The sequence below is a fragment of the Prionailurus viverrinus genome, chromosome D3 (genome assembly GCF_022837055.1).
Source record: "Prionailurus viverrinus isolate Anna chromosome D3, UM_Priviv_1.0, whole genome shotgun sequence".
NCBI classification, from domain to species: Eukaryota; Metazoa; Chordata; class Mammalia; order Carnivora; family Felidae; genus Prionailurus; species Prionailurus viverrinus.
In genome coordinates, this window is record NC_062572.1 from 7,020,585 (window position 1) to 7,048,226 (window position 27,642).

The following is a 27,642-nucleotide window of genomic DNA, read 5'->3' on the forward strand; positions in this document are numbered from 1 at the left end:
GGGCTGGCGTCACGTGCCCCCCCACTCCGGGGGGCGGGCTTTGAGGGCGGCGCTTCCGGTCGGCGGAGCCTGGCGGGCAGAGCGGCCGCGGTGGCTGAAACGCGGGGATGGCGGGCGCCGGGAGCGAAGCCCGGTTCGCCGGGCTGTCGCTGGTGCAGCTCAACGAGCTGCTGGAGGACGAGGGGCAGCTGACGGAAATGGTGCAGAAGATGGAGGAGGTGGGCCGAGCGGGAGCGCGCGGTGGCGGCGGGGCCTCGAGAGGGGCGCGCGGGGCCGGGGGCCCTCGGCGGGCTGGAGGTGGCCCGAGGCGCCGGCGATCGCGGTGCCTCTAGCTGGTGTTGGGGAGACCGAGACTGGGGCTGAGCGGGGGGGGGGGGGGAGAAGCCCCCTGAGACCGGGCTCGGGGGCTGAGCGGGCTCCAGGCGAGGCTGTGAGGCGCCGAGGCTGGGAATGAAGCCGGGATCCGAGAGCCTGGAACGGGCATTTGGGGACCTCGGGGGCTGGGGCTGGGTCGGGTGGGACGAGGAGAGAATAGGGGGTTGAGATTAGGTTGGGGAAGGTAGGGGGGATTGCAGTGGAGGATTGGGGGGTGACAGACCGGACTGAGCCAGGGGTTGGGCGGGGGGTGGGGGTGGGGGGCTTGAGGAGAGGGTCGAGCAGTACAGGCGGACTGAGGAAGTAACTGGAGTCTTCGAATAGGTTTTCAGGGGCTAGGTGGACGAGCTGGACGAGAGTCCTAGGGTTTGCTATTTCCAGGGTGAGTTTGTAGGGGCCTGGGTGTCTGTAGCTGACTCTGGGCGGTCGTACTGAAATGGACTTTAGCCTTGGGCAGGGTCTCTGAGGTTGAGGGGCAGGAGGCCCCGGACTTGGCCACGTTAGGGTTGGAGGGGTCTGTGTATGTGAGCGTTCCCACGAGGGTTAGAGGGGCCCTGTTGGGGCTGCCTTCATTTGGAAGAGGCCTTAGTAGGGCCATCCTAGGGGCTTCTCCCTGGTCTTGGGGTGGGAGCAGGAATCCCTTTCCCCGTAAAGTTGCCCCCTTTTGTGGCAGAAGGGAATCTGGGAATCCGGTGGCTTTGCGTCACCGTGGGGCAAAGTGAGAATTCCTGGAGCTGTTTTGGGGGAGAAGATAAGCCAGCGATGGGGGGACTGGTGGCCAGTCCGCACACGTCTTCCATAGTTGAGGGCCTGCCCAGCCTCTGGGAGGCATATGCCCACTGTGTTCCTGGTTGTGTCACTCCGTCTCTTGTGACCTGCTTTGCTCTCTGCGGTAACTGACTTCACGCTTGCATTTGCGCTGTGAATGGTCTCTTCTTTTCCCAACCCTTTTGGGCTCTTTTCTCTGAGCCGCACGTCCTCCGGGCCTGGGGTCTCCTCCAGGCAGGTGGACCCAGGCTGATCCCAGCTCTTCCCAGCCCGTTTACCACTCCTGCCTCTTTGTCTCCAAAGTCTGAGCCTTCCCACGCCTACAGGGCTGAGCCTCTGCCCCAGAAGCCTGAGTGGGGGCTCTTGGCTCTCTTTCCGAAGAGGGATTGTTCAGCCCTGAGCCAGCTTCCTTAAAAGGGGGCTTGTGTGGAGGTTGCACATTCAAAATCACTGGAAAACCCTCAACAGATTATTGTCCTGAGCTACAGAGAGGCCACTGTAGTGAGATGGTATCAGTCTTTCCATTAATACACCCCTTGTATTCACGGGCTTTGTAACTTGGCACATAGCACGTTGCTCCGAGATGCAGTTTCCCTCATTTATGGTCTCCATGTGGCACTTTCCATCTCCGAGAATAATAAGTGACAAAATCCATCTTTCTTGACTGAAAGAGTCTCCTGTCTCTAAAGAAATAAAATCTTTGCTTAGTTTCTCTGCTTTTCAGTTGCCGGGAGACCTTTTGTTGTGTGTCGGCAGGCATCCTTGTGCTTTAATGATAAAGTGACAGGTATTTTTTCCTGACGTGTGATCCCACCTACAAGTTACTTTGCTGTACGACTGTTCTGTTTGTTAGAACAGGATACTGTATTTATATTGGCGTAGTTATACCGATTATATTCTATAGTAATAGAAATAAGCTGCTTTTTAGTGGAGGGAAGATTGTGGAAAGAGGTGATTCTCTCAAGTCTGAGGCTATTAGGGACAGCTTGTTTCCTCTACCTAAGAAACTGGAGATTATTACATGAAGGGAAAGGCAGATAAATCTAGCAGACCTTTTTTTTTTTTTTTTTTTTTTTTTTTTAGCGAAGGTGACCGTCATACCAGAGTCCCCTATACAAATGCTGACGACTGACGTATTGATTAGGCCACATAATTCAAGTTAAATTACTCAGCAGTACTTCAGGGCGTAGTGCTGTTAAAACAAGGAAACCGAATGAGAAGACCAAAATACCCTAGCCAGGCAGCTCAACGAGCAATAGTCACACTTAGCAAATCCTGTCACATGTGGCATGTTTCTGTAGGAATGGGTATAACATGAACAATTAAAATTGTGGCCATGGTCCTTTGACTCAGCTGTTAATGTTAGGCATTGGTTTATTTCGGGGTAGTTGGGAGACACAGGAGAAAATATTCTGTCAACTGTCCACTCTCAACCAGGTGGAACTTTCAGACTTTGGACTCCTACACTCCAGGCCGGACTTGGCCATTTCGCAGCTGTGTGGTTTCAAGGAAGTTAATCCACCTCTCTGAGCATCTCTTAGAGAAGGCTAACATGATGTTTATTTCATAGAGTTGATACGGGGATTATGTGAGATAGCGCGGGTTAACACGGCGTGTAATTAGTGCTCAATAAAGAGTAATTGCAATTACTAATAATCACCTAGTTCTTTTTAGGAAGTTTACTGCCAGTCATCAATACCAGGCCATCCCGACAAGTTCATAGCGTCTTATTTCAAGAATGTTAAGTAAATTTTTATTTACCATTAGCTTAAGAAACATCTTATCTTTCTGTGGTCCAAATGATTATGTATCTCAGCAGGTCCGAGGATGAGATTGTAAACGGAACAGGCCTTTCCCAGCATAGAATCTCTTAATCTGAACCAAAGGCTTTTTTTTTTAAATTGGCAGAAGGAAGTGTTTTAAATTGTAGAGTAAGACTTCTTCAAGCCTGAGGGGATATTTTGTGGCGGCTGGAAAGCGTGGCTAGGTTTTGAAGGCATTCACTGTTAGGTTTAAATACAGCCGTGTATTCTGCTTCACTTACATTGTTTTAATTGTGGTGTGTGAGCTTTAGTGCAACTCAAGACATTGAAATTGTGCTGGAGCTGGAGCTGTTCTCTTTTTTCGGTGCCCCCGTGTTTCTCTTTTCCTGTTGGTCCCGTCCACTGTGCAGTTCCCTAAATGCAGTACCCTCCCTGGTGATCTTTGCTCTTTGCTTTCGCTGTGGGCTAACGTTTCATATGCACACATTTTATTTTTATTTAAAGTTATTTTTACATGGCAATGGAATGCGCCTTCTTCTATCCGTCCACATTAACCCCGGTGGACTTACAGGGCACTCCCTTAAAAGGAACTGTCGCTTAGGGGATTAGGCAGCTAAACCGCACGTCTTGGGTCCTCTCTCCCCGTGTGCTTCCGGAGGGAATGTCGGTTGGTTGGTTGTTGCTAACGGATAATTCCACCCAACTAAGGATTCAAATTCAGGATCTCTGTGCCTTTGGCAAGTGAGAGTGCCCACATGCAGAAACACCGAGGGTCTGAAAAACAGATTGTTTTGTGGAAAGAGTCTGGTCTGGGAGACGCTGTTTCCCTAAGGCGTGTTCTGGTGTGATTGGTTTGGGGCTGCAGAGCTACTGCGTGAATCATAATGGCTCATTGAAACGTACTGACCTTGCTTTAAACCCAGGGACTGTTTCCTCAACACCAGCTGAGTGCTGGTGGGACTGGTTTTTCGAAGTTAAAGTTTAAACGCTTTGAGAGTCTGCTAACTGGAGTTTGTTTCTGCTCACATTGTGCAGTCATTGTGTATGCAGAGGCTTCAAACTTCTAGGTTTCAGTATTCTCTTCTATGGACTTACTGTTTTAACTCTTGAGTAAAAACTTACTGTGCCTGGGAATATTTCCTGAAATTCAGTTTTATCTGATTTTATTTTTTTTTAAGTTTATTTGTTTTGAGAGAGAGAGAGAGAGAGAGAGAAGGAGACAGAATCCCAAGCAGGCTCCATGCTGTCAGTGCAGAGCCTGACATAAGGCTCGAACCACAAACTGAGAGATCATGACCTGAGCCAAAACCAAGAGTTGGACGCTTAACTGACTGAGCCACCCAGGCGCCCCTGATTTTATTTTTTAAGGAGGCATTAAGATTCATGAAAAGGGGTGCCTGGCTGGCCCAAGTCAGTAGAGCATGTGACTCTTGATGTCGGGGTCATGAATTCAAGTCCCACGTTGGGCATAGAGCTTACGTACATACATAATTTTTTTTTTTTTTTTTTGATAATGTAAGGAGCATAGCCGAGACTTGTGTGACCTTATTTCAGTTACTTAAACTCTCTGTGCTTTGGTTCCTCCACTGTAAAGTGAGGGTGGTCACCACACCTGCCTTTGAGGGTTCTTGTGAGGCTCCGTGGAATAGCAGGTGAAGGCAGGCAGTACTTTGGCACAGAGGGGCTTCAACAGAGGCTAGCCCCCTCTCATAAGAGATTTTCGGAATTGTTAGACTGGCTGGCCTAGGTGAAATCTGATCACTTGCTGTCTACTTGCATTGATTAAAAGTGCGGTGGGTGTGGTATAGTACAGAACCGCCTCTCGGTACAACCCGCGGACCTTTGGCAGGTACTCTTGTCTTCCCAGTTGCAGTTTCCTCCTTGAAAACAAAGGGGTGACAACGGTAACCTACTTCATAGGGTTTGGGTGGATTAAATGTGATAAGTACATAGGATGCTTACTCTGGTACCTAGCACAGTGAGCACCCGGGAAATTGTTATTATTGGCTAGTATTGCTAAAACTAAAAGGCATCATATCCTGGCTGCCGTTTCAAGAAGATTCCACTTCAGTTGCACAGCTATGGAGCACTAACTGTGCAAGACGTTTTAAGGACGGAAACACGAATAGGGCATAAACCCCGTATTATAATTTGGGGAAGAAACCACGCACACGGACCTTTACAGCCCAAGAGCGAGTGAGAGGTAGAGAGTTCGAGTTCGGGAAGACGAGCAACGTGTGGAGGATGGGTGGCGGTGCTGGCTGTGCGGCAGTGTGGACGTACTTCACCGTGGCTCTTGAAAGTGGCATCTTCTTATGCATATTTTATCACAGTTTTTTAAAATAGAGAATAAGGAGGCTGCATGTGTAAATGACGTCGAAGGTCAGATGAAGAGAGGCTCCCTGGCGAGATTAGTTAGGTCCTAGTGCAAGAGAGGGACTTTGATAGGTGGGTAAGAGTTAAGAAGGTACAGGATCAGATACAATAATGCCTCTGAAAGGGTTTAGAGTAACGTAAGGAACGTGTGTCTACCTGCCACGCGGCTGCGGAAGTAAACACTGTCAACCCAGTGAAAAGCCCTCTTTGCTCCATCCTGGGCCCGACACCCACTCCACCCCCAGCCACTGCCTCGAGTTAGATATTTATTCTGAGTGGGATTTTGAGAGCTAAGCATGGGCAGTCAGGAAGAAGTGACAGCGAGGGTGCAGTCCCAGAGCAGGAAAGCGTGGGACAGGCTTTCTGACTGGCGGGTTACCAGCTACTTGAGCCGGATCGGATCTGCTCATGAGCAGGGAAGTGACGGGCAGTGATGGGGAGGGAGGCTGGTGTGCCGTGTGTGCGCGGAAGGCCGTGAGTTTGGTAGCGGTGAGTTTCCGTGACTTTCTGGAGCGGAAGAACAGTATGATCAGAAGTAGTCTTCAGTACGGTGAAGTCGGCCGCAGAGTAGGGGCCGCGTGGGTGCGGGAAGGTTCAGGAACGGCCAGGGTGGAAGTGGAAACCCAGGTGAGGAGAAGCTGGGGTTTCAGCTGGGTTTCTGGGAGCGGGGTCTCCAGCCTCCTCAGCTTTGCCTTCCACGTGCTCGCCCTGCCTCCTGCATCACGGGCACATGGTATCTTTGGGGACCTCTTCTGTGGTACTTGTCACACATTTTGTAAGTCATTCACTTCCTTGTGGCCCCATTTTGTCACTTTTGTCTTTGTGTCCTTGGCACGTAGGTACTGCTGAGTGCAGTTCACTGGCTTCAAGTTGGAGATAAGTAAGAGTGGGGGGGAGGGGAGAGGGCTCACCCAGACCCTGCCTGCCAGCCCAAGAGTGAGGGACCGGGTGGGGGGAGGCGGGCAGGTGGAAAGCCGGTTCCGGAGCTCAGGGGACCAGTCAGCTGAGATACAAGTCTGGGGGCCAACTTCCTTCAAGAAGAAAATAAAAGTTTGAAAGGCCGCTAGGAGTAATTCGTGGGCTGGGAGGAAGAAAGAGGTACCATCGAAGCACAGGGAGAGACGAGTCTGGTATTTTCCAGACAAGTTGACATCCTGTTACAGTGCTTGTACTGTATCAGACTGGTCGAAAGAGGAACCTGGATTTAGACTGAACTGTTAGAGCATCATGTTGTCCTGTCCACAACTGATGTGCTCTTGAGCTAAGCCAACTTTGTTGTTTATAGAAGGTCCTGACTTCTGATGGTTCGGATTATGACCGTTTGACTTCGTGATGGTGCAAAGCGCAAAAATGATACACGTTCGGTAGAAACTGCGCTTGGAATTTTGGATTTGTCTTGTCCCAGGTTAGCAATCGGCGGTCCCATCCTCTCGTGATGATGCTGGGTAGTGGCCGCGGTCAGCCATGCGGTCAGGAGGGTTGACAGAGCTGAACGCGGACAGCCACCTGCACCAGTGTCCGCTCCATTTGTCACTTTCAGTACAGTAGTCAATGACATGAGATAGTCAACACCTCGTTATAAAATGGGCTTGGTGTGGGGGCATATCTGGTTGGCTTAGGCGGTAGAGCATGGGACTCTTAATCTCAGGGTTGTGAGTTCAAGCCCCATGTTGGGCATGGAGCCTAGTTACAATGAAAAAAAAAATCTGTGGTAGAGGATTTTGCCCAATTGGAGGCTTATGTCCGTGTTCTGAGCATCTAAGGTGGGCCAGGCTAAGCTATGATGTTCGCTAGGTTAGGTGTACTAAATACATTTTTGACTTAGGGATATTTAAAAAAAATTTTTTTTTTTTAATGTTTTCGTTTTTGAGAGAGACCGAGCATGAGCGGGGGAGGGGCAGAGAGAGAGGGAGACACAGAATCCGAAGCAGCCTCCAAATCCGAGCCGTCTGCCCGGAGTCCGATGCGGGGCTCGAACCCCCCAACTATGAGATCACAAAGTTGGATGCTTAACCAGGCACCTCTTTATGATGGTTTTTTGGGACGTAACCCCATTGTAAATGAAGATCTGTATTTGGCTTTTGTCACCGTATTTGTAGCGGAATGTTTGCTGTGGGGATGAGCCCCGTAGGTGTGCAGTTCAGGGTTTTCTGTGACGACTCGTGTGTCAGCCACTGTTGATGTATGTAATGGCTGGCTCTCAGAACGTGCCGAGACAGGAGTTCTGGTTGGCTTACTTCCTCCCTCTGCTCTATGGGGTTTTTGGATTCCACAAAAACTACCTTATTCAAGAAAAACTTATCTTACCCAGTGGTAGAAAGGCAAAGGAAAGTCCTTTGCAGAATTTCTTCCTAGGGAAGAATGCAAGCGGAGAGGAAGATGTAGCTTTGTTGTCATGGGTTATGTTGCAGTATGTCAAGAGAAAGAAAGCTTTTGAAATCGTTTCTCATGGAAGTAGGAGGAATATTGTCCACTGCTGTGCCAAAGAGTTCTTGTCAAAAGCAGATACTTGAGTAGCTCGTTCTGTTACAGGCAGTGTCATAGTTAATGTTTCTTCCAAATTAGGTCTTTCATTATCACCAGAGATGGAGCCACCAGGAGTGGCACCTGGAGGTTATGTCCATATCCGTTGCCTGGTGCCCCGGTTGGCAGAGGGACAGAGGAAGTGCTAATTAGTGTTTGCCATCAGACAGCAGCTTTCATTAGCGTGAACACAGCTGAGGTCGAGCAAGGTTATTCATTACTCAACTTTTATGGAGCACTTTGGGGATATGAAACCACGTAGTTTTCATCTTCTAGGATTGCGCAGGTACACAAAAGTCAGTTACAGATGTCGGAGGTGTGGAACAGCGGTGGTGGGGACACCCTAGCGGGAGGGGACGCAGCAAGCCTCTGCGGGGCTGGGGGAGATCCACGGAGAATGTTTCCTTGAGGAGATGACTAATGTGCTGTGATTCGGAGGAGGAGTTAACCAGGTAACGAGGGAGAAGGGCTTCCAGCCATGGGGGTGGACAGCAGGAACCTACACAGGAAGAGCCTAGAGAGAGAGGTGCAAAGGGATATTCTAGCCTTGCCGGAGGGATGAGGGCGGGGCTTGGTGGGGGAAGAGGCCAGAGAGGCAGGCAGAGACCAGATGGCCTGATCCTCTCGGCAGAGGGAGCCACCTGGGAGTGCTGTGTTCACAGTTGTGACTTAAATGGGTGGTTCAGCCAGCCCCAAGGGTTTGGGGGATGGATTTGAGGAGATGAGACCAGAAAGCAGGGAGATCCGTCGGAAGCCTGGAAAAGATGCTTGATTAAAAAAAGATCTTTGGGCAGCCGAAATCGCTGACTTGGAAGCTCACACCAGGCTCCTCGCAGGGCTTGTTGAGTCTTGTCTCGTACACCGTTCAGATGGAGACACGCCAGGTCATATGGTTTGTGTGTCCGTGGCAGATTTTCAAAGGGTGTAGGGAAAGACGAACAGAGCCAGTAACACCGTCCGGAAATAAATGATAGAGAAAGAGGAAGCAAAAGTGATAAAAAGCTTCACAAAAAATGTAAGGTCAGCTCTTAGGCATAGTGGTTAAAGGTGGGATTTGGAGGACACCTGGTGACTCAGTCAGTTGAGCATCCGATTCTCGGTTTCTGCTCACCCAAGTCACAATCCGGGGTCTTGGGATCCGAGCCCACTCGCTCTCTTTCTTTAAAAAAAAAAAAAAAAAAAAAGATGGGGTTTGGGTTCCTGGGAAACCCTGGGCACCATTACCCTTTCTAAATCTCAGTTTCCTTATCTTTAAAATGGGCATATTATAACAATGGCCTGACAGGTCGTTCTGAAGGCTAAACAAGGTGATGATCGTAAACTGATGAACAGGACGCCGGGGCAGTAATGGAAATAACGGCAGTTTTAATAAAGTTTTAATAAAGTGGTCGGGGCTGTTTGGTTTAGGGTTGCGTTTCCCTTAGTTGTCCTGGGGCCCTGCTTCTGTCAGCGGTGATTACATTAAAAGGATCTCCATGGTAAATAAGTTTGGGAAACCAGTGGTTAAAAGGGATTTTTGTTGTTTTGCCTTGTTTGGTTCTTACTGTTAGGGCAGGGCGTGTGGTAAAGCTCCAGAGGGCGGACACCGAGCGTGTCCCGTTCTTGGTCCCAGAACTCGTGGGACTAGCTTCCCTGGGGCATGCTTTGGCAAATGCTTATTCAGGGGATAAATGTGCCATCTGCTTCCATAGCCCACGGGTACTGGTGTTTCACAGACAGCATGGTAGTTACTTGATATTCATGATGCCAGTTCTTGGTCATCAAAGGCTGCCCTGCATTCACATACTCCGTTTAAGAACACGGGGAATATATAGTATTTCATTTGTTTTGAGTATATGGTTTTTCAGTTTCGGATTCCAACTAATCTTTAAAAATATTGGGGCGCCTGGGTGGCGCAGTCGGTTAAGCGTCCGATTTCAGCCAGGTCACGATCTTGCGGTCCGGGAGTTCGAGCCCCGCGTCGGGCTCTGGGCTGATGGCTCAGAGCCTGGAGCCTGCTTCCAATTCTGTGTCTCCCTCTCTCTCTGCCCCTCCCCCGTTCATGCTCTGTCTCTCTCTGTCCCAAAAATAAATAATCGTTGAAAAAAAAAAAAATTAAAAAAAATAAAAATAAAAAAAAATAAAAATATCTTTACATGTTTATTAGAGAAAAATTCAGAAATGAAGAAAAACATAATCACATGTGATACCAGCACCCGGACATAAACCCTTATTAACATTTTATGGGTTTGTTTTTTTTTTTTTTCCATGTTTTTCCCCCACTGGGATCATTCTGTATATAGAGGGTGTGTGTGTGTGTGTGTGTGTGTGTGTGTGAACCTAAAGTTATGCTCTGGGCATTTTCTTATTTTTATGTCATTTTTTTCTTTTTAAGTAATCTCTTCACCCAGTGTGGGGCTTGAATTTACGACTTTAAGATCGAGAGTCTCATGTTCTACCAACTGAGCCATCTAGGTGCCCTGATTTTCTTATTTTCTATCAGAATATTCTTATATGGGGGCGTCTGGGTGGCTCAGTTGGTTAATCCTCTGACTCTTGGTTTCGGCTCAGGTCATGATCTCACCGTTCATGAGTTCGAGCCCTACATTGGGCTCTGTGCTGGCAGCATGGAGTCTGCTTGGGATCCTCTCTCTCCTGCTCAGGTGTGTGTTCTGTCTAAATAAATAAGTAAATAAGTACATCCATCCATACATACATAAAACAAAAAGAAAAGAATATTCTTATATGGCAGTATTTTTAGTGGCTGCATGATCTTTTATAACTTGTGATAAATATCATTTTTGTGACCATTCCCTCATTGGATATTTCATTGCTATCATAAATTGTATTGAAATTAACATCTTTAAATTTAAATCTATTAAAACATCAAAAAAATTTTATTTTTATTTTTTTAATTTTTTTTTTTTTTTAACGTTTATTCATTTTTGAGACCGAGACAAAGCATGAACGGGGGAGGGTCAGGGAGAGGGAGACACAGAATCTGAAACAGGCTCCAGGCTCTGAGCTGTCAGCACGGAGCCCGACGCGGGGCTTGAACTCACGGACCGCGAGATCATGACCTGAGCCGAAGTCGGCCACTTAACCGACTGAGCCACCCAGGCGCCCCCCAAAAAATTTTAAAATGATTAAGTCTTAAGTATCTAGGCAGGTTTTTTGTTTTGTTCTGATTTTAGTTAGAACATCAAATTCCCTACACCAGATAAAGTTGCAGGTATTTTTTGTTACGAATATAAGTAGAATAATTTAGGGGTAGCTGATTATTCTTTGGCTAATCCCTTTCTCTACCCACAGACTAAAAGTATCCCACTATTAGAATAGCATTTTCTCATAAGAAGATGAATAATTTAAATCATGTGACAGTAAATTGTATCCATTAAACTGAATTCATGAGTCAGGGGTTGGAAAGTTTATGTCATGATGTATTTCAAATGTAAAAGCAAAATTGTCAAAAATGTAGTCTTCACATAATTCAGGATCCACCTGGTTAGGCGTTTTCTTATTTTGCATCTGTGTAAAGACTGTCCTAGAAAATTCTCATACATGCACTTGTAAATTGGGGGTAAAAGGAAATAGAAAAGAGGAAGAAGAAAAAACAAAACAAAACCCTGTGCTCTTACTAAACAAACGATTGCTTTGGTGGTTTGTCCTGGCCAGGAACTGCTAATAAGAAAAGCCGAGTTTATAAATTTTCTCTCTTCCATAAGGCTCTTTCTTTTTTTTTTTTATTTTTTTTTTTAAATTTTTTTTTTCAACGTTTATTTATTTTTGGGACAGAGAGAGACAGAGCATGAACGGGGGAGGGGCAGAGAGAGAGGGAGACACAGAATCGGAAACAGGCTCCAGGCTCCGAGCCATCAGCCCAGAGCCCGACGTGGGGCTCGAACTCACGGACCGCGAGATCGTGACCTGGCTGAAGTCGGACGCTCAACCGACTGCGCCACCCAGGCGCCCCAAGGCTCTTTCTTTTTGAGGAAGGGAGGAGTGATCTGGATTTAAAAATCACAGCAGAAGCTATTAATCGACCTCCCTCCACTTCACCAGAGTGCTCCAGTAATTGGCGATTCCCACCATCGGATACAGCGATTGACGACACCACCCCTATGTTCGTGATCAGGTTTCTGGACATTTCTGCTCCCAGTGCGGTGGAGTCCAGGACCTGGCCATTCTGGTTTCTTTGTTACAGTAATTAACTTATTTCATTAAAATACTGTGGCAAAAGCTGTAAGCGAAAGGACCGCGAGGGAAAACTACCTGGAGGGAAAACTGAGCTGCTTGCTTTGGAAAGAGTTAACAGAAGGTGGTGTGCTAGAAACAGACTTGTTAGCCAGCGAGGTGTGTTTCAGGCTGGGGGAAAACAGAAGAATTCCAGGATTCTGCTCTCAGCTCACTTGTCCAGTGTCTTGAAACCCTCCCCATCACAGGATGTGGTCTGGATGAAAAAGAACTTTTGGAACTTGAGCTAGTGGACCCTTTGTCTAAGAAAAGACCTTTGCCTTACATGAAGAAATGGACGCATGTATATCTTTAAACTTTTGTGTGTTTAGTGATTTATTGCTTTAACTGAACTGCTCAGCTGACCAGCTGATTGGTTCTGATAATGTGGAGTGAGGGCTTCTCAATAGCTTCCCTGACTCACCTGCTGAGACTCTGATTCCGCAGGATCAAGTGTAACAAGCCCTTTGAGGAGACTAGGGACAAAAGCAGTTAATGTTGTGATCAGTTTGGGGGTCCTGTCCTGCCTTCTGTTCCTCCCTCCTCTCCCTGGAGTCCTCAGGAATTGTAAGGTCAGTGATATACTAGGAAAGTAACATTTTTCTAACACGTGAGAGTTGTCACAACCCATCACACCTATTATATTTCTTTATTATTGACATCATTATCCACAAAGTGGGAGGTCCCCCCCGCCCCCGCAAATATTAGGAAGTACTCTTCCAAGGGGTAGGGGGAAACAAAGCACCCTGGTACCTCGAGAACTAGAAGATTATCAAATTGTGTTTCTTTGAGACCATTTAATTCTTCTCTGGGACTAGTCCATTTATTTTCAAACGTAGTAGCTCTTTGCATGTCTGTGGTTAGTTGCACTTAAAGTGAATGTCATACCGATTTTTAAGGTGCAAGCCAGCTCCCTGTGGGAAGGAATCGTTCGTCTATATCCCATTGTCTGCTACTTTGAGTGCAGCAAGTTTCATCTCAACAAGGATTTTGAGATCTTCAATCAAAAATAGCAATCTTTATTAATCTAATATGCTGTCTCTGTTGAGTGGGTTGTTTTGGGGGAACATTTGATAAGCATCTGGTAAATTTCTTTTCCCGTGTGGGCTGTCGCCCTGGAGACACACAACCCACGAGGTGGTTATATTTTAGAACAGTTTCATAATGCTCGACAGTTCTTTCACTGTATTTTTGAGTTTTCAGATCTTTAATTTTGTGAACATGTTAAGCAGTCCAACTCTGCAGCTGTTAAGTTTTTTTATTTTTTCATTTTGGGGTTGAATTAAGCCACCTCTGCAGCACACCTCTGGGATATTGTGGGCTTGGATTGCAGGCTTCCCTGAAAGCCTGCATTTAGTGGGAAGACTGCAGAAAGAGGAATTTGTCACTGGCAAGGTCTTCACTGAATGGAAGATGAATTTGGGCTTTCTAAGAGCTGTTGATATTAAACCCTAGGCTTAAATTGCATGTGACCTTGGTGATACTTGTCCTAAAATTAATCGGTGAGCTAGATCAAGATATTGTACTCAATAAAAGGAGAGATTAACCTGGCTGAATACGTGCCAACCTTTTGGTCTTCTGATCCATAAGCTTGTGTATTTAGAGTCTGAAGGCAGTCTAATGTTTTCTACTGGTAGGAAGGTACAGGAGCTGAGATTTATTTTGTTCTTCGTCTTTATATTATGGACAGCTTTCAATTTAATTTTATCTGGAGAGGAAAATATAAAAATCGAAACGAATTTCCCACCAAAAGCAGCCAGCATTTCTTCAAGAAGGGCTGGTCCAGATCAGGGGCAGCAAATGTGCAGATGGGTCTGGGACCCCTTGTTCTACAGGAGGGCTGGGCGGCGGGGGGAGCGGGGGCGGCTGGCAGTCCTCTGGGGTATGTCAGCTTGAGACCCAGCCCGAAGTGTCTCCCACCAGCCATGGACACTTTGATCATCAGGAAGATTACAAACTGCAATTGATTGAAACACAAAAAATACAAATCCTGGGGGCGCCTGGGTGGCTCAGTGGGTTGGGCGTCTGATTCTTTCTTTTCTTTTTTAAATTCAAGCTAGTTAACATACAGTGTAGTCTTGGTTTCAGGGGTAGAACCCAGTGATTAATCTCTTACCTATGACACCCAGTGCTCATCCTGAAAAGTGCCTTAATCCCTTAATGCCTGTCACCCATTTACCACCCCCCCCCCCACAACCCTTAGTTCTCTGTGCTTGAGAGTCTCTTATTGGGGTGCCTGGGTGGCTCAGTCGGTTGCGTGTCTGACTTTGGCTCAGGTCATGGTCTGACAGTTTGTGGGTTCAAGCCTTGCATTGGGCTCTGTGCTGACAGCTTGGAGCCTGGAGCCTGCTTGGGATTCTGCGTCTCCCTCTCTCTCTGCCTCTCTCCCACTTGGGCTCTGTCTGTCCTTTTCTCTCTCAAAAATAAATAAAAACAAACAAAAAGAGTCCCTTAGGGTTTGTCTGTCTCTCTGTTTTTATCTTGTTTTTCCTTCCTTTCCCCATGTTCATCTGTTGCATTTCTCAAATTCCACATACAGGTGAAATCATACGATATGTCTTTGACTTATTTCGTTTAGCATAATACCCTCCAGTTCCATCCAGGGTGTTGTAAATGACAAGATTTCATTTTTTTCATCGCCAAGTAGTAATCCATTGTGTATATACACCACATCTATCTATCTTTCTTTCTTTCTTTTTTTAAATTTTTTTTTTTAACGTTTATTTATTTTTGAGACAGGGAGAGACACAGCATGAACGGGGGAGGGTCAGAGAGAGGGAGACACAGAATCTGAAACAGGCTCCAGGCTCTGAGCTGTCAGCACAGAGCCCGACGCGGGGCTCGAACTCACGGACCGCGAGATCATGACCTGAGCCAAAGTCGGACGCTTAACTGACTGAGCCACCCAGGCGCCCCATACACCACATCTTCTTAATCCATTCATCCGTCAATGGACATTTGAGCTCTTTCCATACTTTCGCTATTGTTGATAGTGCTGCCATAAACACTGGGGTGCATGTACCCCTTCAGATCAGTTTTTGGAAAAGAATTTGGATAAATTTCTAGTGTAAATGGCTGGGTTGTAGGATAGCTCTGTTTTTAACTTTCATACTGTTTTCCAGAGTGGCTGCACCAGTTTGCATTCCCACCAGCGGTGCCAAAAGGTCCTCGCCAATATTTGTTGTTTCCTGCGTTGTTGATTTTAGCCATTCTGGTAGTTGTGAGGTGGTATCTCCTTGTGGTTTGGATTTGTATTTCCCTGATGATGAGTGATGTTGAGCATCTTGGGTGGGTGTCCGACTCTTGATTTCAACTTAGGTCATGATCTCACAGTTCGTGAATCTGAGCCCCGTGTGTCGGGCTCTGCACTGACATTGTGGCGCTTCCTTGGGAATCTCTCTTCCTTCTCTGCCCCTCCCGTGCTCTCTCTCTCTCTGTCTCTGCCCCCCCCCCCATAAACAAACTTAAAAAAAAAAAAATCTGTTACATAATGATCATGCTCCCCCAAAAAGCTTTTTAGTCATTTTCAGAGGTTGCTTGGGCATTAATTCAGTCTTGTCAAAGTTGGGCTTAAAGCAGGGGTGGGGGATGGTGGAAACAGTTATAAACGTTTTCAGATACTCAGCCAGAAAGGCAGAAGCTCATTATAAGAGAAATTCAAGCCAACACATGCAGAAGTTGAAATTAGAATATTGTTAATTTTAGTAAGGGTGCTTAAATTAGAATATTGTTAATTTTAGTAAGGGTGATGATGGCATTGTAGTTAAGTTGTAAAGTTCTTCCCCATTAAAGATACATATTAAAGCTTTTAAGGGTGAAATGGTAGGATGCCTGAAATTTACTTTAAAATACTTCAGGGGAAGAAGAAACTTCAGGAAAAAAAAGTGAGGAATATCTCGAAGCAGGATTGACAAATGTCACTAATCGTTGAACCCTGGAGAATGTGCATGGATTCTTCATTCTCTCTCTCCTTTTCCTTTGTGTTTGAAAATATCCTCGGTAAAAAGGTAAACAATAATAGAAATCTAGATGACTCCTGGTACTTGAAAATGGAGAAATGATAGACCAGTTCTATGCAGCGGACAGATGCTGCGGCATAATTGAGGGCATGATCCTGTAGAAAACACACTTGGGAGACAGAATATCCTGACCCTTAACCTCATGGCTCTGCAGTTACTGACCCTCTCAAGACTCTGGTGGTCTCTCAAGCCTCCCCGAGATGGTATTTCTTTCCCGAGTAAAATGGGGCAACCCCCCCCCACCCCAGTTGGAGGATTAAATGGAGATAATGCATGGAGAGAAGGTGGCACGATGCCAAGCGTGCAGTAAGTGCTCCATGAATGTTAGTAAGTACTGTTGAAACATGCAGGGGGCTGACAGAGTGGTTTCACATCACCAGTATCTTCAAGTTCACCTATATTGGGATTTCTTTTTTCTTTCTTTTTTTTTTTTTCCTTTTTTTTTTTTTTTTTTTTTCTTTTTCGCTCTTAAGCCTCCTTATTTGAAGAGCAACTATGGTCTCTGTGCAGGGCTGCAGTACAAGGGGCCTGGCGCCCCCTGAAGTTGGGCAGTGTGATACTCACAAGGCCTGCCTACACTTGGGGTCATGGGGACAGACTGTTCTGGTTACTGTCTCCCCAGAACCCCTCAATAGAGGTGCTTCGTAAGTATTTCTTGAATGAATGAATGAATGAATGAACGAATGAATGAATGAACGCACGAACCACTCAACCAACCAACCAGCCATCGTGTTGGAGCATTTCGTTGTGGCTGTTACGAGCTATACTCGAGGTACTGAAGTTTGAGTGTTTTTTAAAAATAGACATGTAAGTTCTAGTGGCTTCAGGGCTGTCCTGTCGTGACACTGGGCCCCCCCTCACATTCTGACATGTTGTCCAAGAGGAAGAGGGCTGAATCTCAGCCGAAGAGGAAGGAGTTGTGTGAAGCCTGTCTGTCTCTAACATGTCTCCATGTGTGTGGCGTATCTCTCTGCAGTGAGGGGTGGTTTTGCTTCAGAGCAATCTGAGGTTTTCCACTGTACCCTATAGAAGTGTCTGCTTTGGAAAACATCCACTGAAAACTCAAAACTTTGACCTCACGCTGGCTGGCAGGGCACTGGCAGTCTCCCGTCCTCATTCCGGTGCCTCGCGTTCGTGGCCATTGCGTATGTCACCCAGAGGGGAGTTTATATCTGTTTTCTTCTAAACTGACTTTATTTCCTACCACACTTACCAACCCAAATTAAGAAATAATGGTCAGGGGCACCTGGGTGGCTCAGTCGGTTAAGTATCTGACTCCTGATTTCAGCTCAGGTCATGATCTCATGGTTTGTGGGATCGAACCTCTGCGCTCAGCACAGAGCCTGCTTGGGATTCATCCTCCCCCTCCCTCCCCTTCCCCCTCCCTCCCCCTCCCTCCCCCTCCCTCCCCCTCCCTCCCCCTCCCTCCCCCTCCCTCCCCCTCCCTCCCCCTCCCTCCCCCTCCCTCCCCCTCCCTCCCCCTCCCTCCCCCTCCCTCCCCCTCCCTCCCCCTCCCTCCCCCTCCCTCCCCCTCCCTCCCCCTCCCTCCCCCTCCCTCCCCCTCCCTCCCCCTCCCTCCCCCTCCCTCCCCCTCCCTCCCCCTCCCTCCCCCTCCCTCCCCCTCCCTCCCCCTCCCTCCCCCTCCCTCCCCCTCCCTCCCCCTCCCCCTTTCTCAAAATAATAGCCTGCATTTGAGGTAGCACGTGCGTGCTACAAGAGAACTTCATGTATTATGTGAGCATCGCAAGAGATAAAGGGGTCTTGACATTTCTTCTTGAACAAAGCATGTATAAAATACCTTGTTTTCTTTGTGTGTGTGCGCGTGCGTGTGTGGGGTTGATGGTCCTTTTAAAAATTTTTTATTACTGAAGTATAGCTGACACATCATGTCGTGTTAGTTTCCGGTGTGCCATGTAGTGATTTGACACTTGTGATGGCCAGTGAATAATCTATACGATTAGCATAGTCCCCGTCTGTCCCCACACCACGTTGTTACGATATTGTTGACTCTGTTCCCTGTGCTGTATTTCTCATCTCCGTGACTGACGTATTTTACAACTGGAAGTTTGTATCTCCTAATCCCCTTCTCCCAGTCTTGAAACAGATTAATTTTCTAGAGCCTCTGGCTCTTCCAGTTCTAATATCTAACAGGCTGTATTAAATTAACCCTTTTTTGTAAACTTATATATGCTTGTAGTAAATCAAGCACTATGTCCAAGTAGAAGAGGAAAGTTAAAAACATTCGCAGGTTGCTGTTGTCAGTTTAGGGTGAACATCCTTTCAGGCGGCTCTTGGGTAGACAGATGGGCAGAAAGAGCTGTATAAACGGGGTCCTGCTCTAAATGCTCCAATCCTGCATCTCACCTCTCGTGGATTATGAGCAGAAAAAGAAACTGAAGTAACACTGAGTACGTACTTAAAAATGTTCCCTTACCGCAGACCGATTATTTCCTGAAAAGATCTCTCTATGGTTAAGAAAAAGGATCGTGAGAACCATCAAGAGGTCGGCAGTAGTGTTTTCAGTTTCAGGTGTCTAGGCCCCTGCGAGCATTCTCCGAGTTGCGGTTCAGATTCAGCCACAGGCGCCGAGGCTGGAGTCAGTCTTACGGGACCCGGAGAGCTGGGCCATGTGTCGTCCAGAGTGACTGCCACTTGGGCCTGCTAAGCGTGGTGTGCACGTCCCCATGGGGAGGGCCGCCGGGCCTGTTCTGGCCAGCTCTCCCTGTTCTCCTCTGCTTTGCAAATGATGGAACAGGACTGGGCGTTTCCCCTCCCGTTTTCAGTTGGCGCGGTGGAAAGGAATATTAAGGAGGAAAGCGTCTTTTTCGGCATCTAATGCAGCATCAGAGGTGTGTTCCGGGAGGCACAGAAGTGTTGGAATCCAGGCCGTTGTCCCCACCGCCACTGTCCACTGGAGAGTGCTGTAGGTGTGCCCTGGGTGGCCACTTAGAACTTACCAGTACTTCCTGATGTAAAAACAGCTGAATCCCCAAAGGATATACAAAATCACAAGCCGTTTTTGATGGCTGTCAGTCGCCGTCGCAGCTTTAGTTGGCTCTTTCGGTGGCTGGTAGCTTAAACTTCGCCCGTATGCATCCCGTGCAAGCCACCTTTGGATTATAGCCTGTGCTGCTCTCTTCTGGGACTTTCTAACATGCAGGAGAAGTGATTTCTACCTGATTTAGACCCTAGGAGAGTAAGATTTCTTTAGATCTGCTTTACGCTGAGACGGAAATGGTGGCACTTAGCTGCATGCTGGAACCCCCGGAGAGCTTGGGAAAACACGCCCGGGCCCCTCCTGGAGGGTTCGGCTGGTCCAGAATTGGCCTGGGCACTGTACACATCAACACCCCCTCCCCCGGGACTGTCAGGTCCGGCCGCAGTCATGATCCTTCAACGGCACGCTGGAATTACGTGCCTCATTGGACGCCAGTGCCTTTCCAGGGGTCCCTTTGCAGACCGGTGCCCACAGCGGTGCCTTGGGTGAGGACGGAAATCCTGCTTCGGCATAAGCCTCCGATCCGGCGTGAGACCCCCACAGACGCTGTCTCAAAGGACTTCATCGAGGGAGCCTGTCTCCATAAAGGATTTGGGGCATTTGTTGCTTGATGTACACAGCTTTTTTTTTTTTTTTTTTTTTTTTTTTGTAATCCCCTCCATATTTTGTTACCCATCTTATTTGCTGGGCCTGGCCTCAAGAGACTGGCTTTTGGGGGGTGGGAAGGATCTCTGGTGCCGTCGGCAGCCTTGGACTGGTGGCCCACGTGTGCTAGGTGCTTGGCACGCTGGAGACGACAGGGTCCCTTCTGTGTTAGTATTCCAGTGGGGGAGGCTGTGAACAGGGAAACGATGCTTGCCGACTGCAGCTCGTGGTAGGGAAGAGATGGGTGCCGCGACTGAGGACGTAGCGCCGACCCGGCCTCCCCGTGAGGAGCCGGTGGGAAAAGCAGACCTGAGCTCCAGAGGTGGTGGAAGGAAGGGCTGGGGGTGCTCTTGGAACTGCCCGGGAAGACCGGGGTGGGGGGGACCAGGCCCCCCACCGTAGTCAGGGCACGCTCCGTTCTGTTCCATTTACGTCACCTGGGTTTATGTGACGAAACAAGTGCTCCTCTCGTCTCCGTTCTCCAGACCTAACTCTGGGCCCGGCAGATAATAGTTGCTCAGTAAATGTTTATTGAACAAAGAATTAAGACTGAGTCGGAATGACGGCCAGCGGGCAGGGAGCCAGAGGTCCCTGACCGTGGCCTTGAACACCTGCCGGTTCTCAGCTGGCAGATGAGATGGGTTGGGGGGGTGGGGTGTAAAGAAACTCCCCAGCAGTTTGTTGACGTACAACTAAACATTGAATCTTGAGGTAACTGTAGATTCACAAGCGGTTGTCAGAAGGAACAGGGATCCTCTGTGTCCCTCACCCACTCCCCCCAGCGGGAGCACCCATCCCCGTGAGCCCCCTTCCCACGGCCGTCCCCCAGCCACTCACCTGTCTCCGTCTCTGTGACTCCGGCGTTTCGAAAGTGACGTATACCCCGAATCCTAGAGTGTCCGACCCTTTGGGCTCAGCGTGATTCCCTGGAGCCTCATCCAAGTTGCCACGCGTGTCAGGCTTTGTCCTTGTTAAGGCCGAATGTTCTGTGGCCTGGACGCTGTGCGCTTTGTGCAGCCACCCACCGCGGAGCGACAGCTGCGTTGCCTTGGGTCCTCAGCTGTTCCAGATAAAGCCATTTTGAACGTTCACGTGCAGGTTTTGTGTGAACATGTTTTCATTTCCCCGGGGCGAATGCCCAGGAGTACAGTTTCTGGGGCGTGTCGTCGTTGCATGTTTAGTTTTAAAAGAAATTGCTGAGCTCTTTTCCAGAGTGGCCATACAGTGGTTTGTGTGTGTTGGTTCTTTCCAGTGGCTTAACAATCGAAGGAAAGACTCTTCTACAGGATCGGGATACAACTGCACACACAGGGCAGGGAGCTGCTGCGTGGCGGGAGGTGGCGGCCCTTCCGGAACCCCGTTTACACCAGGGCCCCAAACTCTCCAGCAGCAAGAGATGAGAGCATTGGTGCTGCACTGATTTTGTAGTGTTGAGCTAGAGGCTCAATTTTCTATCTTAATTTAAATTCCATTTTAAGCTGAGAGGAATCTTTAGGGCCCCTGGGCGCAGCTCCTGGGTGCGGGAGATCCGGATTCTGTGTCTGCTGTAGGGAGCACCCCCCCCCCCCCCCCCGGCCCGGGTCCAGGGCTGCCCCTGTGTTCTCTCCCGTCACCTTCACCTTCACCTTCACGGAGGGGGGTGCACGTGCCTCGTGGAGCTGGACTGGCGCCTTGGCTGGGCGTGGCCAGGACGGAGGCAGCCCAGTGGGAAACCTGCACCCAGACTCTCAACAGGAAGGAAGTGCAGAAGTGCGGCGAAAATAGCCTGGGTGGGGTAGCAGCAAATATCAAGGGGAAAACGAGATGAGTGGAGTCGTGTCTCAGCAGAGCTGCGAGAAAACAAAAGCGCGGCTCGGTGGGGAAGGACTCTGCCCTGCGGGAACTCCAGCTCCAGACAGGTTGCCGTGGGCAGGTGGCGGCGGCCGAGGCGTGTCACTTGCCGGTCCCAGGGGTGCCCCATGGGTGTGGGTTTGGGGGTTTCCTTTAAATAACGTGGCTTTGCTGAGTCTTCCTGGGAGCTCTTTATCCTCAGGCCTTCCATCTCCTCCTCAGCCCTGGGGGCTGGGCACGTGGGCTTCTCTACCTCCCAAATGGCGCCTTGGCCCAGCTTTGGGTCTGGAGCTGGGGGCTGGGAGGACTCTGGCCTTCCCCTCGGTCGAGGAGGAGCAGGAGGTGGGCGTGGGAGAGAGAACAGGGTCATGGCAAACAGAATTCTTTCCCAGGGGGTGTCGGGCTTTCGTGTTTGATCCCTAAGCCTGACGACTGAGCCTGAATTGACCCCATGCCAGCTGGTCCTCCTCTGTTAAGAGTGATTCTTTAGCTTCCGCTGGAGCAGCAGAAACAGGCTTTGAGCAAATCTAGCCCTGAATCTTTACAGCTGTTTATTCTTGGAAGCACAATGGCGGCAGTAAGGGATTCCAGCCACGGCTCTTGAAGCCAAAGGCCCTGACAAGTCACAAGACAAAGCCTGTCTGCAAATCGTTGGAGAGGAAGTGGCTTTGCTCTTTAAGAACAGGGCGCTGTGTCCAAACTGGAAACCCAGAGGGGCTGGAGTCTGGGCTGGGAGCGGCCCCGCATGTGGTCCCAGCCTGGTGACCAGCCAGACGGAAGCAGATGTGGTGGCTGCTGAGGGTGGGGCACAGGAACCTCGGGGGACTGGTCCGGGAACTAATACTTGCTTCTCACCATCCTGTGTTCCTTGCAGACGCAGAATGTTCAGCTTAACAAAGAAATGACGCTCGCCAGCAACCGGAGCCTGGCAGAAGGAAACCTTCTGTACCAGCCTCAGCTGGACGCCCTGAAAGCACGTTTGACCCAGAAATACCAGGAACTCCAGGTTCTCTTTGAAGCCTATCAGATAAAGAAGACCAAACTAGGTAACTTTTTCAGGGTGATCCTCCAAGAATAAAGAGTTGAGGGAAGGACACATTTTCAAGCCGTTAGATTACCAGGAAAGAAGTATTATTATGGAAAAGTTTCAGATTAAGACCATGGTTAATGCCACAAAGAAAAAGTTTATGTATGGAATCATTTCACCTATTTAGAAAAGAGGCTTAACCACTTAAAAATTCATTTTTTTAATGTTTATTTTTGAGAGAGTATGATTAGAGGAGGGGCAGAGAGAGGAAGACGAAGAATCTGAAGCAGGCTCGAAGCTCTGACCTGTCAGCACAGAGCCTGACACAGGGCTTGAACTCACACACTGTGAGATCATGACCTGAGCTGAATTTGGAGGCTTAACTGAGCCACCAGGTGCCCCGAGACGTAACCACTTTTTAAACAAAATTTCACCTTCTCCAAACAGTGCAGAAAAGGGTAACTTTCTTATTCAACAAACGTTTTATCCTGTGGAGTTAGGTCCTCAAAGATAGTGTTGACAAATATCCATCATGGGAACTTTTTTTTTTTAATGTTTATTTTTAAGAGAGAATCAAAAGGTGACCGGGGGAGGGGCAGAGAGTGGGGCTTGAACCCACGAAACCGTGGGATCATGACCTGAGCCAAAGTCAGACACTTAACTGACTGAGCCACCCAGGCACCCCAGGAACATTTCATTAAAAAATTTTTTTTTTGTTAATGTTCATTTTTGAGAGCGAGACAGAGCATGATCAGGGGAGGGTCAGAGAGAGAGCGAGACACAGAATCTGAAGCAGGCTCCAGGCTCTGAGCTGTCAGCCCAGAGCCCAATGCGGGGCTCAAACTCACGGACCGCGCAATCACGACCTGAGCCGAAGTCGGACGCTCAACCGACTGAGCCGCCCAGACGCCCTGGAACGTTTCATTTTAATGTCGCGCTTACACCGACAGTCATTACGAAGAGCGGTAGGAACTCAGTGTCAAGTCCTAGGGCTTGAGGTGGCTTTCGAGGGGGCGGAGATGAAGAAAAGGTTAAAAACGCAGCCCTTCGGTGAGGTGGTGAGACTTGCACTGTCTGCGCAAGTGCAGCAACAGTCTGCTCACCCTCCAGAGCCAGTCTTGGTGACATCCGGCGCTGCCCGGGAGCCCTTCCCTTGCCGGGAGGAATGTAGATGGGTTAAAACCACCTTGGGGGGAGAGTTGTTGGGCAAAACCTGCCTGAACGCAATGCGTGCTCACTCTGGGACACAGCCTGTCTGCCCCTGGGGCCGCCCCGGCAGTGGCGGACCTTCGTGTCTGTCCACCGGGGACGAGAGTGTCCGTGTGTGGCTTTATTTGTAGTAGCTGAATTTGGGAGCCGTCTGAATTCTCCAGAATGAAGGGAGAGTAAGTTAGGTCCACAACGGTGGATGCCGAAAGGGGCGGGCGGGGGATGTCAGAGACACGGTGCCGAGTGGGAGGGACCGGCACGCGTGTGACCTGCGTACGTGAGGCTCCCAGCCAGGCCGAGCTTCCGCAGCGGGGCCGCCTCGGGGCAGACTCTGGGACTGGGCCCCCGGAGCCTTTGTGGATGTTCTGCGTCCTGATCTGGGTGGTAGGTGGGGTTTATGCGTTTGTAAAAGCGCAGGTCACATGCTTCAGTTACGTGTACCGTGTAAGTTCTCAAACACGCAAAGGAAATCTGCGTGGGGTGACGAGGGTGCGTCATGTTGCTGGGTCAGGGCCCCCTGTGGTCGGGATGGGGACACGGGGGGGTGCAGAGGAGGATGAATGGCGTGGCCCCCAGTTTCCCCCTGCTTTTGTCCTGTGTGCTCCTCCTCTTGGATTTTAAGGCTTTGACTTTGAGCTTCCTGGAAAGCCAGTTCTCGGCGTGTGACTCTCCCAGTGCCTTTCCAGTTAAAGTGCTCGCTCTTTGGCAGGCGGGTGGCAAGGAGTCTGGGGGTGGGGGGTGAGTGGCTGGCTGTCCCTGCTCTCACACCTCTTGCTTCCTGCAGATAAACAGTCGAGCAGCGCTTCCTTGGAGACCCTGTTGGCGCTTCTTCAGGCAGAAGGAGCCAAGATTGAGGAAGACACTGAGGTAAGAGCCAGCTGGTGCCGGGTGGGGGGGGGGGGGCAGTGCCCCGGGGCGTGGTGACGGGGGGCCAGTTCTTCCGGGGGGGGGGGGAGGGGGCGAGTGCCACACCTCCGTGGCCAGGAGAGTCTGGTTCTCAGGCCAGGGGTGCACACCCTATGGGGAGTCTGTGCCACGGCCGCCAGTGGCTCTGAATCGGGGGGCAGGGCAGAGCCTGGGAGATGCGGCCACTCGAGCACCGGAGGCCTGGGCCTCCCTAAATGATAAGGTGATGAGTCAGGGTCAGAAGTCGTGCCGTGTAGCAAGCTGGGGCGGTGGCAGGTTGCCAAGTTAGGCCACCGGGTGTGTGTGTGGGGGGGGTAACCCCTGGGTTTCTTGGGTGGGGGCCCGGGTGGGCGTGAGCACGTCTCTGTCCCGCTGCCCCTGTAGGGGGTGTGTCTGTCAGGGCGCAACCAGTGGAAGGAAGGGACTCCGGCCGGCTTAGTGGGAAGGGGGCAAGTGGGTATGGTGGCTTCCTCTGCGCCGGGTGAACCCACAGCTCGGGGCTGCTGAGAGGCCCCCTTGATCTGAGGCTGGCTCTCCCTAAGGCCGTCCAGCTTGTGGGGTGGGGCGGGTGGTCAGGGCCAGCCCCACCTCTGTCCCCTTCTCTCTGTGGGAGCTTGGGGGGCTCCTCGGAGGTCAGCCAGGGTCTGCCCCGTGGAGCACGTGGCAGATGGGATTGAGGGGGGTACAGGTGATGGAAGCTGGGTGGGGTGGTGGTGAAGGGAGTTCCTTCCCCAAGGGCTGAACCATCCTTTAACGAGTTTCTCCTCCTTCTTTCAGAACATGGCAGAGAAGTTTCTCGATGGAGAGCTTCCTCTGGACTCCTTCATTGATGTCTATCAGAGCAAGCGGAAACTGGCCCACACACGAAGAGTGAAAATCGAGAAGCTCCAGGAGCTGGTGCTGAAGGGACAGAGACTGCCACAGGCCTCGGTGCCCGCCCCGCTGCCACCCAGGGTGCCCGAGCCAGTGCCCGCTGCCCCCCTGCCCTACCCTACCTCAGAAGCCAGCGGGCCCCCCTCTGTGCTACCTCGGCGCATCCCCCCGCCGCCTCCCCCGGTGCCTGCAGGACGCTTGGCCACACCGTTCACCGCTGCCATGGGCTCAGGACAGGCCTTTCCGTACCCTGGATCGCAGTGTCCTCCCCTGCCCCCCCGCGTGGGCCTCCCCAGCCAGCAAGGATTCTCCGCACAGTTCGTGTCTCCGTACCCGCCCGCTCTCCCCCAGAGACCCCCGCCCCGGCTGCCTCCACACCAGCCGGGCTTCATCCTCCAGTGAGCGGCCCCGTCCCTCCGGGGAGCCTGCACCTGCTGGCCAGGGCTCGGCACACACAGGCTGCGAGGACCGGGGGGGCTGTGGCCCTGCGCCAGCGCCCCCGTTTGTAGAACTGTAGGTCAGTGGTAAGTAGACGTAGACCCCGGTTTTGCACCCAGGTGGTTGTGCGTGCAGGGCCTCAGCCTGGCATCCCTGCGGCCCGCACCGGTTTGTGTTCTCGGTATGATTTCTAAGTCTCGTAGTGTTGATGGACTCCTAAGTCTGGGGGGGAAGGCCTCCCTCCCTTCCCACTTAAAATCGTGTTCCTCCCGTTGCAGCTTTATTTAATAAGCTGCGTCATCGTTCCTGCTTTGTGCACAAAAGACAGTGCTGTGTGGCCCTGCCCGCCGCTGTCCCTGGTGAGGGTCTGTCAGGTGGGCTTGCCTGGAAGGTGCTTACTGAATCGGTGGGCTGGGGTGGCCAATCGTCCCTCCCCCCGAACCTGGATGCTTCAAAGCCACATGCAGGGTTTGCACTCGGCCCCCTGCCAGGTCCGGAGGCTGGGCACGTTGCAGCCCGGCCGGGGACGATTGGTCCGAGCCGGACTTTGCACAGCAGACCACGTCCTCGGCTCCTCCTCTCTCCCCTGCCTCGGGCCAGCCCCTGACGGTTTCTACGAAGAAATACTCCCCCCAGTATTTTTACTATGTCTGTAATTTTCCTGTTTTATATTGGGAAAGAAAACTTTTTTGACACAAGACCATTCAGGGAAACTTTATAAAAATGCACATCTTGTTTTGAACAGATTGAGGTGCAGAAGCGAATGCAATTTCCTTTCTTACAAGCAGTGTATGGTCACACCTGTGGGTGCCTGTGCTGTGCCTTAGTTTCCCCTGGTGCCAATGAGGGGCTGTCCATGGCTCCCCCGCAGGCCCACAGGCTGGGCAGGCTGAGGGGTAGCTCTCACTACTGGCTCTGTGTTCCCAGAGGGGCTTGTCCAAGGTCGTCGTGGTGCAGGTGGAAGAATTCTGTCCCGTCTTGAACCAGGATACTCGTAGCCAATATTCTCTGCCTCTGATTGGGCCTCAGGGTGGGAGGGGGACAGAGTGAGTCCCGCAGCATGGCGTCATGCTTTGGAGAAAGCCAGCACCAGGATCGGCAGATGCCCTGGGAACACCCCTGGCTCCTCCTGGCCCTCTGGGCTCTCGCCTGCCCTGGTGACAGACTGGAGGCCGTGCTCAAACGGGGTCTGTCGCAGCAGGCCAGAGGCGAGGCCACCAACCCCTGTCTTCAGTTAGCATATGGTTCTCCTGGACTATCACAGCCGCATGGGATGGGCGTGCCTGCCATGTTTACGAATCTGGAGATCAGGGCCCGCCCTGCCCCTCCCCAGTACCTCTGCTGCCTACCCCGAGGTCGGTGGGGGGACACCCACAAGCCCACACGGGGTGGAGCCAAGGGCGTCAGCTCGGTGTCGATGTGGTGAAGGGCTGGCCTCACTCCAGGGCCAGGCCTGAGCTGGGGTTGTAAAGCTGTAGGACCCTTTTTAATAAACAGGATTAACAACAAGTTCTGTCCTTTATTTATCTGGGGATGTTCATGATATGTGTGGTTCTAGAGTATCACTGATCAGAATTCCGACCGCGAAGCTGCCTTGTGCGTCGAAGTTAAAAAGCCACCCACCATCCTTGAAGCGTCTGCCTTGACCAAGATCCCTGGCACGGACAGGATAAAAGGCTC

General features: G+C 50.4%; 1 protein-coding gene across 2 annotated transcripts; it reads left to right on the forward strand.

The window, feature by feature from the left end:
* Positions 1 to 22: 22 nt before the first annotated feature.
* Positions 23 to 27,471, forward strand: VPS37B (VPS37B subunit of ESCRT-I). Of its 2 annotated transcripts, none has more exons than XM_047828409.1 (4): positions 23 to 218; positions 22,384 to 22,555; positions 24,530 to 24,612; positions 25,429 to 27,471. In XM_047828409.1, exons 1-4 carry the CDS (start codon positions 108 to 110, stop codon positions 25,924 to 25,926), a joined length of 864 nt encoding a protein of 287 aa, XP_047684365.1. In that variant the 5' UTR covers positions 23 to 107; the 3' UTR covers positions 25,927 to 27,471. The 2 variants fall into 2 exon arrangements, with proteins under 2 accessions (XP_047684365.1, XP_047684366.1); XM_047828410.1 differs by lacking the exon at positions 23 to 218 and adding an exon at positions 21,355 to 21,577.
* Positions 27,472 to 27,642: the final 171 nt, after the last annotated feature.